Source organism: Poecile atricapillus, chromosome 15 (assembly GCF_030490865.1).
Source record: "Poecile atricapillus isolate bPoeAtr1 chromosome 15, bPoeAtr1.hap1, whole genome shotgun sequence".
In the NCBI taxonomy this organism is placed as follows: domain Eukaryota; kingdom Metazoa; phylum Chordata; class Aves; order Passeriformes; family Paridae; genus Poecile; species Poecile atricapillus.
Genome location: NC_081263.1, coordinates 11,856,339 through 11,873,342, shown reverse-complemented (window position 1 = coordinate 11,873,342; position 17,004 = coordinate 11,856,339). Strand labels below are relative to the sequence as shown.

At 43.5% G+C, this 17,004-nt stretch overlaps 1 protein-coding gene across 1 annotated transcript in view; it reads left to right on the top strand.

Annotated features, from left to right (window-relative positions):
- Window positions 1-12: 12 nt before the first annotated feature.
- Window positions 13-17,004, top strand: part of PTPRT (protein tyrosine phosphatase receptor type T) — a 497,897-nt gene continuing 480,905 nt past the window's right edge. Inside the window, exons 1-2 of the mRNA XM_058850913.1 lie at window positions 13-170; window positions 585-637. Coding sequence (XP_058706896.1) covers window positions 148-170; window positions 585-637 — 76 coding nt within the window. The 5' untranslated portion in view covers window positions 13-147. The remainder of the gene's footprint in view (window positions 171-584; window positions 638-17,004) is intronic.

Sequence of the window (17,004 nt, the reverse complement as noted above, 5' to 3'; positions counted from 1 at the left end):
GACACTACTTTTACAACCTACAAAAGCTACACAAACTTTCCTGAAGGCAGAAGCCTCCTACACACACCCAGGAAACATGTAGGACTTCTGCAGAGTTTGGATGCAAATTCCATAGATACTTTCCTGGGAATTGAATGGAAGAATTCTATGTGTACTCCATCAATTTGGTGGTAAATGACACTGAATCATAATCTATACTATTTCTTCACTAGCTGTAATATAGGCACCTTTATTGTACGCTGTATTTTATCTGCTAGTAGTTTTTATCCTGTGTTCAAGGTCTTATGTCTGTTTAATTTGTGTCTATTCAATAAATAATTCATTCTGCAATAGACCTAATCACCCATTATCAAGACCTTATGGATGAGAACAATTTGGGGTGCAGGCTGCCTCAAACAGAGCTACTGCCAGAAATCTGAGTCAAGGGCAGGACTTGCCCAAACTCTCGTCTCCAGTTCAATTTTTGCTTTAACTGGGGTCTGAGAGCTCCAGTCCTGCTAACTCCTGTACAGATATCAAAATAACAGTACTTATCCCTGATAAACTCAGGATTATTTCACAGACACTTTTTTTTTTTCTTCCAGCCTCCCACAAAGTGTAAAAGTGGCTGCTAGGGAGTCAGCTCGAAAAAAGAAAGGTAAAAGTACTTTCATGGACTTAGTCTATAACCTGGGTTGAATTCCACAGAATATTTCTCCCTGGTAATTATATTCATTTTTTCATTATTATCAAAACCAAGATCCATTTAAAAGAAGATATTCTCTTTAGAAATTCCTTTTTATGCCATTTGCCGGTGCACATGCATTGCCAAAAAACTATTTTTGCAGGTCCAGGTTATGGAATGACAAGCAGAGATTGTCCAGATGCAAAATAGGTGTGTTCAAAAAGGTGAATTACTCAGATTTGAGAACAAACCCACTATAAAAACATCTAAGACAGGGAGATGGTGGTGTGATGTCCAATATAATTGAGCAGTAGGGCTGGAAGAGCTTGTCAGAGGACTTGGATGAGGCTCCAAAGGAAGGGAATTCTGCCCAGTTGGACAGGAACCCTTGGCTCTGAAAATCAGGCCCTGGACGTGTACAAATGTGTAGATTTGATGAGCCTATTTAAAGGGAAAATAATTAGAAGTATAGACAATCCACCTTTCTTAAATGGAATTATTGTAGTCTCTGATCCATAAATCTGACATTTATACATATTTATATGCTATTGCTTAATGAATACCTGATTAAGGAATACAGCTGCCAAGCGAATAAATTTGTTGTTAATCAAATGATACCATAAAGACAGATCATCAGACCTATTAGAATACATTCATTTGGCAGATAAATCTGCTCGCTGCAGCCTGTTAATGCAATGTGTAATGCAAATCAAATTGTTCTTTAGAGCTAAACCTTCATTTTTGCCAGAATAAAAAGACTTTGCACGGAGCAGATGAGATGAAATCCTATATTTTAACAGAGGGTGTGAAAGCCCTTGGCATTATGTCTTGTATTGAAAGTAAATTTTACCCTAATTGAACACTAAAGACTGAGGAATGCTTAAGTCTGTGCACTGAAGATTTTACTGTGGTATATAATTGCCTCTCTCTTTTGTTGCTGTATCTAATTCAGCAGTATAAATTACCAGCTTAATTTTTGTCTTATTGTGTGATGTACTTATACCATTATTTTGTACTACCAAGAATTAGCAACTGGCATTTGCGTTTATGGATCCTTTCATCCAGGGAAAATCTAATAACAACATTGGTCTAAATACTACATTAAAGGGTTGAAGCATGTTGGAGATGAAAAGATAGCCTGAGGTAACCGTGAAATGGCCACAGTGTTTACAGGGATCTGTCAAAACACTACAGTGACTCTCGGCGGCTTTGAAATGGTGGCACATTTTTGATTGCAGATTTGAAGCGCTGTTTGTGGGACTGGATTTCATGCTGAACCATGAAAAGTGTGTTTATGATTCAGATATTAAAGGAGGGCAGACACAGGTGCTGAGAACTGTCCACCCTCCTCCATCAGGCGGCGATTCCAGCAGAGTCAGCTCAAGGAGCTCAGTCTGTGAATTCTCCTCATGAGGAACCTGCCTTTCCTCCAGCCCCTTGCCAGCTCTGGGCAATATTTTGAAGGGAAATGCTGCACCTGTGCACAGCTGAAGTGTTCAGGGAAGGTTTCCATCCAGCACAATTGGATTATAATTATTTTTGCTATAAACCACCTTTTTTACCCTGATCATGTACAACATGTGCAAAACTCCTGGTTGCCTTGCAGAAAACATTAAATCAGGCAGTTGCTCCATTTTTCCACCTCCAACCAAGTTTTACTGCCCCAGCTACTCCTCCTCAACTTAGTTTTCACCTGAGGAATATTTGCTGATGATTGTAAATATAGTTCATGTTCAGTTGAAATGATTCCTACTAGGTTTATTAGTGTCTGTGAAGGAATAAAGGACATCAAAAAGTCGAAGAAGAAGGGGAAAACTTTTGAGAGGTTCCATTTTGGGACTACTTGGTCCAGCCTGAAGCTGGGAAGAACAGGTTATTTCCCCACATTGTTTTGCTTCCTCTGGCTGTGGAGAACTTGCTGGGAAAGTGGAAAAGGCTTGGGGAAGAGCAGGAGGAGGCTGGGCTGCAGGTTCCTCCCAGGCTGCTGCCAAAGGAGCTGGGCTGAGGAAGGCAGAGGCAGGAGAAGGCGATGTGTCCAGGGAAAGGCTGTCCTCATCCTGGAGATAACTCCAGAGCAAGGAGAAGGAAAGCACCACGGCTGCCCCTTGTTTGCTGCTCTGCTCCTGGCACAGAACAGTTTCCCACTCTATCTACTGTGCAAGATTGAATGTCAAAATCTAATCTAGTGCCTTATTAATTGCATTTATCATGTACTTTGACCATCTGACATGAAACTTGCCCATTAATTTGTCTCTGATGGCTTGACTTGCTCTTAAGAAACCTTTGGAGCTGCTTCAGAAAATGTTTTTCAAGCCAGATATTCTGGGTTATTTCTCCTTAAAACCCAATTAAATCTCCTCAGCCTGCTCCAAGCAGTGCCAAGTAAAGTGCATGGAATGCAGCTCAATCTGCTTGCTTTGCTGGGAACGCTCCCCTGGGCATGGACTGGCCAGTGGGCAAACAGAACCAGTCAGGAATGCAGAGCTTGAGCCAAATAATCCAATAAATGCAAGAGAGAAAACGAAGACTCAAGTGGATTGGAGATTTGTCTTTTCTTTGCACTGTTATTCTTGCACACAGATGTGTACAGATGTGTGTGCCCACTGGAGCTGCTCTGGGTGATCTCCTGGTTTTGGTGGGGAATGGGGTGCCCAGAGAGGATGTGGATGCCCCTGGATCCCTGGCAGTGCCCAAGGCCAGGCTGGACAGGGCTTGGAGCACCCTGGGACAGTGGAAGGTGTCCCTGCCATGGCTGGGGCAGGAATGGGATGAGATTTAAGGTTCCTTCCAACCCAAACCATTCCATGATTCCGTAATTCTGTGATTTCTTACTCCTAAGCGACCTCCATGTCCATAACTAAGCAGATTTCCAGTGTGATTAATGGGCCAGATGAAGGCTTTAGATATTCCCTTTTTTCCTAACATCCAGTACATTATTCTTTCCTCTGGTATGAGTTCTGAAGGAGTCTTGATGTTTTTTATTCCGGAATTGGTAGAGAAGCTTTTCTTCACTGTGAGAAGTTTCAAGTGAAGTTTCAACTGAGATTTTTGCACTCATCAGCATTTCTCAGGTTTGCCTTGAATAACTGAAATGTTGCTGAGAACAACAAATATTGGTTTTGACAGAGTCCCAGAAGTTTTGCACACAGTGGAATCCACGCTTATGTCTCGGTTGTGTCAAAAGGTCATTTTAAATTATTTTTTTTAAATGTTTTTTGAAGTTGACAAAACAAACCGAGCACACAGAGACTCGACAGTAAGAAATTTGGAAATCTATATTCAGAGGCATCAAATGTGTATAATCCTAGAAAAAAACCAAGGATTCTCCTGAAAGTACTGAGACACAACGGGATAAGGGGAAAAGCGTGACTTTTTTTCTTTTCTATTTTGGAGGTTGCGTATCAGGAGGGAGAAATTGGCTAAAAATACACAATACAATTCAGAACAGACAGAAGAGGAAAGATTAAGCAGTGATTATAAGCATGCTCTCTGAAGAATCAGGTCGTGCATACGCTTAGGGTATGCACAGCTCTGTGATCTCACATCACTCCCATCCATCTCCCTTCCTGTTTGTTCCCTTCCTTTGTGCCATCCGGAGCTAAATGGCAGGAAATCTGTGAAAAGGCCTGTCTGCCTTGCATTTATATAGCAACCAATGCAAAGGGTTTCAATAGTGACAAGCTTCTGAATAGTGCTGTAATACAAGCTCAGCCCTCCTTCTCTCTGTCCCAGAGTCAATATCCATATAGATGAGAGCTCCAGCTCTTCACCACAGGCTTGGAGTGGTTTGATACTCTCACTCCAATTTTCAGTTTAATTTCAGCCCTTGTCAGAGGTTCCTTTGTGCTGAGCAGGCCAGATCAGGAGCTGGGCAGGGATTTGTTCCAGCTGGTGCAGCTCTGGGCAGGGCAGAGCGGGTGCCCTGCCTCATTTAGCCAAGATCCTCATCCCCATCAATCCCACCCGAAGGTCACAGCCAATGCTCTCCCTTTCTGTGTCCCATGGAGAAGAAGAATGTGTGGAAAGGCCTTTGAAACTGCACCAGTAGCAAGTGTGAGTGGATGATTGAATCCACAGTGACGATAATCGTAGATTTAGCCAAGTGACTGGAATTAATGCACCATCTGAACAGCTCTGTGAGGTCTGCCTTGATGGTCCTCATTTCAAATGAATCTCTCCAGACATGAAGGCTGTTTGGAAACAGCTGATGGTGCCCACAATGAGGATTCCAATCTTCAAGTCTCCAAACTGAAATTAGACATATGTCCTGACACGTTGACATTAATTTGAGCTGTTATAGCCATAATGGGTTTGTTTGGCTGGCATTTTTAATAGAATTTCAAGGAAGACAGGCTTTTCTTCATGAGTCAGGTTGGGGAAAGGCCATGAGCAGCCATAATTTCAAAGGTTAATTTGAAAATGCTTTTCTCAACAGGACTTTTCCGAATTGCAAGGTTACTTGAAAATGTGGTATCATAATAGCTGGTGCTGTGGCTGGAAAAAACAGGCTGAGGAATTTCCAGTGGGAATTTCTGGGTATCAGTTTTCAATCCCATCTTGACTCAAAGTGAAAGGCAATAATAAGTAAATGCAATAGAGTACAAGTGATAGATTCTATTTCCTGTATACAATATTGATGTACAGACCACTCAACCCAGCACCAAACTTCAGGTTTCTACTAAGAAAACTTGTAAGTATTGACAGGAACAAAGTGGCAGAGTGTGTAAAGCCCACCCAGGGGGGTCTGTACCTGGTTGATGTGATTTTTTAAAGCCATGAAGTAGCTGGATGGGGCTCTGAGCATCCTGGAGGTGCCCATGGAAAGGGGTTGGATGTGGATGATCCCAACCCCAGGTGTGACTGTGCTGGTTGTGAGGTGACAGCCCGTGGTGACCCTTGTCCCCTGCAGGCAGAGATGATGATGAGGGGCGTTTGGAGGCCACAGAGCACAGCAGAGGTGTGTGCACCCCCATGGGGACAGCCTGTGGGCACCTCTGTCACACAGCTCCAGCACAAACCACCTCAGCTTCCCCAGGGCCATCACTTCCAAACACCAGCTGCTTTTGCCAAACTGCACATGAGAGGCAGATTCAGGTGTGAGCATGGCTGAGTTAAAACTCTGTGTTTGAATGGGGGTGAGATGGAGACGTTTTCTGGACTGTGATGCTCTGGGGCTGCCAAATAATTGGTCACTTGAGACAGTGTTGTAGTGATTTAGTGACCAGGAGAGAAAAGAAGACCCATCAGGGAGAGGGAGAACCCTCGTCCTGAGAGTTTTCTTTGAGCAGAACCATTGTGCTTTCTCCACAAACCCCCCTCCCACTGCAAGGCCTCCCACAGTGAGCCCACACCCCACAGAATGTCCCAAGATGAGCCACAGATGAGCCAAAACTATTTAATTAGCTATCATTGAAATCTCACAGTCTTTCTAGGACCATTCTGTGGAGAGGCTGTCTGCCATCATTAAAAGAAACTCAATTTAGGAGAATGCTGGCTTTGAAGGGTAAAATGTCACTGATGGCAGATTTTTTAACTCAGTGCAATTTAGCAGATATTTGATACTTTTATTTCCTTCTGCTGACTTCATACAGTGGAACAGGAGGCGACTTGCAGAGATTAAACAATATTCTGCTCACAAATTAAAATCAATAACTTATTTATAGGGCTGCTGATGCTCCCAGAACAAAACAGGCCTGCCAAAAGGCTGTGAAAGTCCTGAATCAAATGTCATGTATCTCCAGCCCATCTACACAGTTGGCTGTCTGTGACTGCAGATATAACACAACCCACCCAGTCATTCCATCACTCGATAATCACAGTACATAAATAAATATCATTCCTCAACCAAGCAGTGCTCGTGGTTGCTTTCAGATCTATACACTGCCTGGTTATTTCCCCCACATATCATTGATAAATTTGATATTATTCAGTGGGGTTTTTCAGGAATCCATTCCTTTTCATGAAAGGGGGTTGGCCAGATGCTACACTGGGTTTTAAATTTCTGTAGATGCTCAAAAGAGCAAATCACACAGTGGTAAAGGGAGCATGACAGAAAATCAAAGCTCTGTAATTATTTTATTCCTATTCCTTTCAAACCACAAAGCAAACCCCATTCATTCAGTGACTTGACACTGAGTTAAGTCCCTAACTCATTTCTTTTGCACACCCTTCTGGTCACCATTCCTTTTCCTTGGGGGATTTTGGCTCAGAGTGATCTTTGTTGGGTCACTGGTGCCTTTGGGAGTCTTCACCACAAATCTGCTGGGACTCTGGTCTCTGAGGGAAATTTGTTACATCAGAATTGTTTGGAACAATTTTGGCTCTGAGAGGAACACCTTGGAAAGGGGACCTGTGTTCCAGAGAAGCTGTTTCAAATCAGACTCCTATATTGATGTGATGCTTTAGATGGGCTTGAGGAGATTTTTATGCCTGGGTCTGCAAAAGCTCATCTTTCTTAAAGAAAGAAATCTATGCTTTTATTGGCCTGAAGAAATGATAAGTGCTTGAGCATGCCAGCTGTGGTGGGACACAGAAGTCCAAGATTTTAGACTTTTTCTGTCTCTTTCAGTCTGGAACCCCTGTAGCCAACACTTTCTGTGAGTTGTAACTGAAGTAGATACATATCCAGGTTCTTGTGCATCAGGGCTTTGTCTTTCATTCCCTTTATCTCTGCATAGGTGGGATCTTTAGGTTTACACATCTGTTCTGAGACTAGTAAAATAGAGTCATTTTCCCATCCTGTTTTCTTCAGAGCCCTGCAGGTTTCTGCCCTTTCCTTTTCCTCCCCTGTCTCAGTGCCCTGGACAGCTCTGGCACCAACTCCTTTAGCAGCAGCAGGACAGGGATGCAGAACCTCCCTACTCCTGCTGAGAATTCCGAGGAAAAGGGACTGGGAGGAGAGATGGAAATAGATGTGACACAAATTGTCATTTTGCAAAATGACTTTTTACATGAGCACTGCTCTGAATGCACAGTGACACTCTACAGATGATTCTTGGCCTGTTAAATAACACTTTTCCTCGTATTTATTGCTCTCGAGCTGTGCCTGACAGCTTTATTGCATGCAGACTGGCACATTATGAAAAGAAAAGTAAATAGGTCTGTGGAATCATGGCCGCAGTATTCCTGTTTAAGGGGAAAACAACTCTTTGGTTTTACATGTTTGAGAAGAGGAGACAGCTCTCCCTCAGTGTTTTATGGCAGTTCCCCCTCCCGCCTCCTTTTCTACCTTAAACAGTCTGGCTTTGTTTTGCTTGTATAATTAGGCAGGAGCAGCTGATTGGGTTGGAATGCAGGGCATTATATCATCCTGATATATCATCCTGAGCTCTCTGGATTGATGGGCAGGAGAGGCAACATTCTGTTTATTTGCCAGAGCTCCAAACGGGACTGCCCGTGCCATGCACACAGGAAAGTACATTAGTGCAGCTTTTTTAGAATTCCTTGAGAGCAGATCTACTGCTAAGGCACTTGAACTCTATTATGATGTCAAGCTTCTGCTATTTTCTATTATCCTTAGGAAGAAAGTGGAAGAAATCCCCTATATGGTTTCCTGAAAGAGAATCTATCATTTGAGAATAATTGTGCCTAGAGCCCTTAATGCGCTGTCGAACCTACACAAATTAAAAGCACCATTATCAAAGTCAGGGTGGTACTTATATACTCAGCCATCTCTTCACTAAATAATTGCAATAATGGTGCACAGCAGCACTGCTGAAAATGTGTTTTACTGACTTATTTCCTTCCTGCAAGAGAAGATGCAGCTATCTTCCTCTATCAGCCAAGATTTGGATTTAATGACTTGCCCTCTTTCCTCCCAGCTTTCTCTGTCTGGTCAGTTAAGAGCTGCAACTCTTTTTTCCCCATATATCCCACCCTATTTTTGCTCTCAATTGCTCGCCATTATCGCCTGCTGTGAACATCTTCTGCATAAAGTCTCTTGGTACAGCTGGCAGAGTGAGGCACCCCAAGGATGGCTGTACATGAGGCTGCTGAAAAACCCAGGGAGGAAATATCCCACAGAGCTGGGAGGTTTTTTTCACTGATTTCACTTAGAGACTTGACTGGTTGCCTGTAAAGCTGTGCTTGCCAGTTCAACCATACCCTTTCCAGAAAAGCAGTTTAAATTTTCTGCAGGAACTCCTGTGGAATTAGAGTTGAATAATTCCATGAGTGTTGATTCAGATTAGAAATTAGGAAGAAATTCCTCCCTGTGAGGGTGCTGAGGCCCTGGCACAGGGTGCCCAGAGCAGCTGGGGCTGCCCCTGGATCCCTGGAAGTGTCCAAGGCCAGGCTGGACAGGGCTTGGAGCAGCCTGGGACAGTGGAAGGTGTCCCTGCCATGGTAAGGTTGGACTGGGTGATCTTTAAAGTCTCTTCCAAGCCAAGCCCTTCTGTGCTTCTCTGACTCTGTGATATTTGCACAAGACATAAACTAACGTACCCACGCATTTGTTCACAACCGGATTAATTTACCACCACACTTCAAAAATATTTCCTTCTTTTTGAAGTGGAAAAGCAAAAATGGACTTTTCTTGGTGCCTAACCACTCCCACAAGTGTTTCAGTGTCCCTGCACCCCCATCTGCAGTCCCTCTGTGGTTTTGTGACAGGGCAATGAGGGTGGCCTGAGCTCCTGCCAGCTCTGGTGGCTCAGGCTCTCCTGGTGAGGATTCCCTGACTGGAACCAAACTCAAGATGCTCCAGCCTCAGCTGAGCTGCTGGTGGGATGCATTTCCTAACCCTGACTCCCTGTTTTGATGCATGGTTTAGGAACTAATGGGAGTTTGCCACATCAGGTGAGATGGTCGAAGGTCTTGGAAGATCAGTGCTGGGTCAGGGAAGGATCAGTGCTGGACAGAAGGATCACAGGAACTCGACTGCTGAGGCACCTCTCCTGAAAACAAGCTCTCTCCCTTTCATTCTCATTGCTCTTCTGCCTGTTGTGCAGCCACCCAGGAGCTGAAATCAGGGAAAGAATGAAGTGCATATATGAATGACAATTCCTGTAGCCACAGAAGTGCCACGAGTCTCTGTGTCCCACCTTCAAAGGCTGCTCAGGTCTGTTAAAAAGCAGTGTATTTGTCTCTCAGAAGATCCTTTTAGCTCCAAATGAGGCAGCAGGAGCATGCAGGCTGTGCTGGGAAGGGGCTGCAGGGATTTGCTGGCTGCTGTGTCTCAGAGCAGAGACAGAGCTCTGATGGAGAGAGATGTGCAGGAAGATTCAATTTCCTTGGGAGAAGCTGTGCCTGGCCTGGCTGGGGCTCTCAGGCTTATTTTCATAAATCCCAGATTTATTGTGACATTACAGTGAGTATTTTTCTCTTGCCTGAAATGGGGGGATGAACCTTGGCTAAACAGGTTCCTTCCAGGCAGCTGTGTAAAAGGTGCCTGCCTTTTACACTTGGAAATATGAGAGAGAAAATGGTGTCATCAGCCTGTAATAAAGTATTCACTCTCAGATTGCCATCTGTCAATGATATTTTAACTCATTTTCTTTCAGTGAAGAAAGTGAGCTTGTTTTCTTTAATCTCTTGATAAAATTCCTGTTATTTACAGCGTTGGATTTTCCTAAAAAAAAAATTATCATGCTGCAGCCAAGGGAATTATTTGACCAAATAGATTTTTTTGCCTTTGTTTCACTGCATTAGTTTATTTCAAAGGAGGAAAGAAAAGCTTAGCTGGTGCTTTGTGGAGGCTGCTAGAAGTTTTTTACTTGCCAGCTCTTCTGTCTCTGCAAAAAAACCCAAAAACCCAACAAACCCATGATACAGAATTATCAACCTCACACCCTTTAGAAGTTATAAAACTCAGACAACTCAGGACTGATTTTTTAAAAAGTTCATTTTTACACCACATTTTCATGCTTTTATTTGCTCTCTGCTTTGAGCCTCAGCTCATTGGAAATGCTCTGTCTTTTGGATACCATCAGGATGGAAACTTTCTGAGGGAAAACAGGGCTTTGCCATCACCTCCAGGAGCAGAGACCCCAAATAAACCTCTGAGCAGGTGCCAGGTATGGGAATTTGGGGAGAGATGCCCAGGAGTGGAGAAGGAAAAGCAGTTTTGGGGAAGAAGATTTTGTCTTTGATGGTCAGAGATGTCTCAGCAAGTGACAAGTGGGGTGTGAGTAAATAAAACAACGTGGAGTGAACACATTCCCTTCCATCACTTCTAAACCCTTCTCAAGGAGTGTGAACCTCACCCCACACACACAACCTGCATTTAGGCAGCTGAGGCAGGAGCAGGAATTCAGCATTTTAATTAAACTCCAGGGACTCTGGTGAGATCAAATCCCATCTCCTGGAAGGAGGCAGGGAATGCACCTGGAGGCAGCCACGTGCAGCTACTGATGTGCAGATTTGAAAACTGGGAAACAGTTCCCATTGGAATTACTCTTCCCTCAATATTGCAACTTCCATTTACTAAAGCTGCTGGTGTTGGAAAGAACCTCAAGAATCGGCTCTAAAGCCCATTATTCTTTTCACTACCAGCTAATGAATTTTCCCTCTGCCCTTCTACATCAGTTTTCTTTTAGCAAGAGACTTTTATTTCATATTACTTTCAGCTATCTCTGGTGTTGGAGCTTTGATATCTCGTTAGTACAATCTGTAAATACGACTCTGCAGACATTGCTCAAGGGCAGACTTTGACCCTGAGCACTCCAGCAGCTCCTGCTTTAGAAATCACATCTACAAAGAGCTGCTTCAGGCTGGGGCTGCACAAAGAGTTAAATGTGAGAAGTGAGAAGTGGAATGTGATGGTGGCCAAGTTTATCCCTGTCACACACAGTTGTTTTGGCATAAAAATACTCTATTATGTCAAAGTGTTGCCAACTCTTGCAGTTTTAATACGGTTCACACGTTATATTTGTTTGGGCTTTTTCCCTTAAAGTCCTGATTCCTGGAGTTCTGCCAGCTCAAGAAATTCAGCTTTTTTTCCTCCCCTAAAAGTAAGTTTCTACTTCATGGTTAAGAACAAAGCCTTGAAAAGATGATTTAAATTCATTTTAACAACTCAGAAAAGCAGAAGATAAATAACTGAACACATATTTCTGAAAGATAATACCTCATGTTTTTGTGAGGGTTGACTCGTGACTTTTAAATGCCACTGGTTGGCAGCTCTGTTTTATAATTTATGACTAAGTTTGATGTTTTTTGGTTTTGTTGTTGTAATCAGTCATATCTACATCTACATCCTACATTCCCAATAAATGTATGTAACTCCCATGTTTGTTCTGCAGGAAGGGGTTTCTGTTTACCTGTGCAGAGAGCTACAGGGTCTGTGGAATAATTAGCATTGGAAAAGATCAATCACATCCAAACTTTGGCCATCCAAGACCATCACATCCAAACTTTGGCCAGGTACTGTGGTCTTCACTGAACCATATTGGTTCTGCTTGTTTTTTGAACAATTCCAGGGTTTGTGACTCCACCACTTCTCTGGGCAGCTTGTTTCAAATTTTCACCACTTTTTTACTGAAGAAATTGTTCCCAATATCCAACTTGAGTCTCCCCTGATGCAGCTTGAGGCTGTTTCCTCTTGTCCTATGGCTTGGGAGAAAAGACAGATCCCTCATCTGGCTCCAACCTCCTTTCAGGTGATTGTAGAGGGTGATAAGGACCCTCTGAGCCTCCTTTTCTCCAGGGTAAACAACCCCAATTCCCTCAACTGCTCCTCATAGCTCTTATGCTCCAGAATACATCCAGATAATCCAAATATATCCATATATCCAGTCCAGATACAGTGTGAATTTCAGGAAGAGGAAAAAACCAGCCCAACAGAGGTGCAGTTTAAATTTGAGAACGGCGTCTGTAAGCATGTGGAAAAGATGGGAGACCCAGCAAACATCTTCCTCCTTCCCACATCAAGTTGATCTATTTCAGACCTGCCAAGAGGGATTTTTTGTCCCTCCTCATATTAATTTAAAGATTTACCTCGTTGGGATTTGGGGATGTGCTGGTGCAGAAGGGGAGCCACCTCTGGCATGACAGCAAGGGCTCTGGAAAGAACAGGCAGAGCTCCTCAATCCCAACATCTGCCTCCAGAACTGGGTGTTTTTACACTTTTTAAAATGAAGTGACCTTGTAAAGTCAGGTTTTGTGCTGAAAGAGGTGCCTCCCTCATAAAACATAAATTGTTACATGCTCTGTCCCAGGCCAGGTTGGACAGGGCTTGGAGCAGCCTGGTCTAGTGGAAGATTCTCTGCTCACGACAGGGGATTGGATTGAGAGGAACTTGAAGATCCTTTCCCACCCAAACCAGTGGGATTTGAAGATTATAGGGCTGAAACAGCTTTAAGTGACCCAGTGCACAGCCAGCCACTCCAGAGGGATGATGCTGCAGGGATCTCTGCTTTGGCAAACCCTCCCTGCTCAGGCTCCACTCCTGCTGCCATCCTGGCTCAAAAGGCAGACCAGAGAGTTGGTAGGAGAAAAATAAGATTCAGTCTTGGCTTTCCTTTTCACAGCTTCTCCTTTGTTCAGCCCCAGGAACTTTCCACCTCCCCATATAAAATCCCAAAGAGAACAAACCCATATGTATCACAGACATATTTATTTACTGATGCTACTGCAAAGCAGGACATTCTATAATAAAATATGCTTCAGAAAATTGCATTCTGAGCAGGATGTTTAGCACAGAGTTTCTTCCATGCTGAAAATACAGGATTTCCTGTGTAAGTGAATCTCCTGCTCAGTACAACACTTAGTGAGGGGCTTTATTTCAGCAAAGCCTTGGCATTGCAGCAAAAATCTACTCAGGAATATATCCAGTGAGCAAAATCTATCCAGGAAGCTGAAGAAAATGGATAGAAATAGTAACATACCCCCAGATATGCTGAACAATCAGGGCAAAGCAGCACCTACCTCTCTGAGAACTTTCTGAGAGTGGCCATGGGGAGAATGAAATGGATGCAGAAAGTGCTGAGGCAGAGTTCTGGCTCTGCCCTGGCCCAGGATATTCAGCCCTGCCCATCCCAGCAGTCCCAGTTTCAGGTGGGACCAGGCTGGGAAATGGCCTTAGAGAGTTTCTTACAGACCTGCTCTGCAATCAGCCTCTTGCATTTTCTAACCACACAGCTCACAGTCACCCCTTCCAGATTTACTCCAATATTTGCCCCTTTCCAATCCTGGTGGCACATGATCCATCAGCTCTCCAGTGCTAATAAACATCCTGCAAGAGCCAGGATTGTTTGAATGCCTGCAGAAACAATATTGGAAATTTGATTTACAGTTTTCAGAGCTTCCTAAGGATTACATCTCAAAATTAAGAAGGGAAAACTTATTTTTAACATCTTGGAGGATGAATAGAAAGCAGTGAGTGCTTGTTTTTCCTGCTTAACTTACACCTTTGCTCCTCTCTGTCTAAACATAGTCTTGGTACTTCATTATTTCAGCCTGGAAAATTCCTGAAGGTGGACTAGCTGGAAAAATCTGGGGTAACATTAAGTTTAAGCTTTCAGACTGAAAGGTATTTGTGTTGATTTCCTCCTACACAATTAACCCACTTTTCACTGATGCCCTTCCTTTGTTTTCATAAAACTCCTCAAAAGACAATCCTCAAATCCTCAAAAATCTGTCTGCATGTAAAATTTAGGGCCAATAAAGAATTACTTTAATGAAATAATTCATTTTTCCATTATAGATATTTGGGTTTTTTTTTGGTGGGTTTTCTTTTTGTTTCATTTTTGTTTTTTAGGATTTATTTTTTGTAAACATCTCAATAAAAACATTATGTAATTTCAGTCCTGAAAAGTAAAAGAAAATGATGTTATCTTGTTTTTGATTTAGAAGACCCCCATTTCATGGATACAGAGTGCCAAGAGTTGGTTCCCTACACATCAAACACCCAGCTGGAAAATCAATGTACAGGCTGTATAACATAAATATTTGCACTTTAGGTGTTTGGTATGAGAGTTTTACTTTTAAGAAATGTTAAAATTGTTAAGAGTCTTAAGGATTGTCGGTCTGCTGATGTGGGTTATTCTGTAACAGCACAAAAAAAAGAGGCTCAGCCCCTGTATTTGTGTGATAGGATCTCAAATACATATGTGAATGCTGAAGGTAAGTAACTGTGTCAAACTCCATTCAAAAAGAAATTCATTGCTGCAGTGAAGGTTTTCCATCACATTGCTGTGATTTGATAATTTCAGTGCTGCTGGTCAGGGAGTCTGAGGCAAAAGCTCAGAGAATTATCAGCTAATAGCTCCTGAAGGCTTGCAGCTGATATTAAACTTGAACTTTTATGAAACTGGATTTTCTGCTACAAAGAGGCAAAAAGCACATTGAATGTGGGCTAAATGGGAAAACATTATTTCTCTTTGCATGGGGAGCAGGTTATTGCCCTGCCAGACCTTGGGCTAGCAACAAGCAGTATTTGGCCAGTCCAGATTGCAGAGCTGCTGCTGCCATGGCTGGGTAAAGGTGAGCAGTGACCTCTGTACTTGGCTTCTTAACTGGTGGGTGCAACCAGAGAATCCCAGAATTATTTGCATTGGAACAAACCCAAAAATACCTCATTCCACCCTGCCATGGGCAGGGACACCTTCCACTATCCCAGGGTGCTCCAAGCCCTGTCCAACCTGGCCTGGGACACTTCCAGAGGTCCAGGAGCAGCCACAGCTGCTCTTGGTGTTGGTGTCAGGGTGGGTGAATAGAAAAGGGTCTGGAAAAAATGTGACAGCTACAAGTGTTGTGGGCCAGAGTTAAAATTAGTAATGGTGTACCCACAATGGCTGGGGGGAAAATAAATTCTTGTGACACAGAGCCTTGATTCAAGGTTTGTGGATGTGAATGAGAGGTTTAGCACTTCTTTCAGTAGGCTCAAGGGTGTAATAATAAACAATTTAATAAAGAAATCATAATTGGGTAAATCTGAAGAAATAAGGGGTGTAAGGAAATATTCAAGAAGTAAAAGGGTGGTGGTTTATAACCTGCACTGACACATTCTGGCACTGAGCAGGGGGAGCAGAGAAAGATACCCCAGGCAGTGTCTCATTGGCTACATGGAACCACAGGATGGTTTGGGTTGGAAGGGACTTTAGAGATCCTCTCATTCCACCCCTGCCATGGGGGTTTGCTCCAAACCTCATCCAGCCTGTCCTTGGACACTTCCAGGGATCCAGGGGCAGCCACAGCTGCTCTGGGCACCCTGTGCCAGGGCCTCTCCATCCTTACAGGAAAGAATTTCCTTTCTGTATATCAAAGCTAAATTTCCCCTCTTTCAGTCTGAACCCATTCCCCCCATTCCTGTTACAGCAGTTCCTGTGCAGGGTCCCTCTCCAGCTTCCCTGGACACTGGAAGGCTGCTCTGAGGCCTCCACACAACCTTCTCTTCTCCAGGCTTGATATTGAGACAAAGAAAAAGTCACATTCTTGTTATCTTTTCAACAAACCAGAAAAAAAAAGCAGGATTTCTGAGAACCCACCCAAAACCAGGTGAGAAAGACCTTTGAAATAACAGCGGATATTTTGACTGACCTTTTTCAATATATCTGCAGTACATAAAACTCTGCTCCAGGAAAGCATCCCCCTGCAAACTCAATTATTTCAGTGCCACAGTTGTGTCGACTGGCATTTGTGTGCTCCCTTTGTGGCTGGCATGAGGACAATAAATCACACCCCACGCCACCCTCTAATCACTCCCATTTTCCAGAAGAGCTCTTAGCAAGCTAAATGAAGCATGGTGAACAGGCTTTTAGCTACCTGTTAATGCCTAAATTCTGTGGCTGGGGGAAGCTCCTGAGCCTGCAGATAGGTGCTGGAGTGAGGGATTTTTAGGGCAGAGTGAGCAAATCTGGACCAGCTGCTGGAACCCGCACCTCACCCTGTCCTGTGGAGACTCCCAGGTCCTGGGAGCGGGGAGTGACCCTGAATTTCTGCTCCCAGGAGGCAAGGCTTCAAGGAATAAATTTAAATGGCAAAGTATGGGCAGTCTGGCAGCAGGATTATCCTTTATTTTATGAATGATCGTGTGTTTGTCCACTCTGTTCAAAATACAATTAAAAGCAGAGTCAGGAAACCCCCACAGTGCCATGAACCAAGAGGCATCTGAGGACTGGCAAACATCTGCTTTGTCAGTCCCCAGAGCACAGAAAGGAGGAGGAAACCTCCCAGGTTTCCTCTGAAACACAGGTTTCCTTCTGAAAGGTCTGTGTGAATAAAAAGGGACAATCTGTGAGTGAGGGCAAAGCTTTGTAGACAGAAGGAGCAGCCTCTATTATCCATTTATGTCCCAATTAATACAGTTGTGTAGAAAAACCTGGTGAGGTGTTAATTAAGCACAGAGGCTTTTAGAGTGAGATGATGTTTCAGGATGCAACACTTTCATAGGGTGTCCTTTA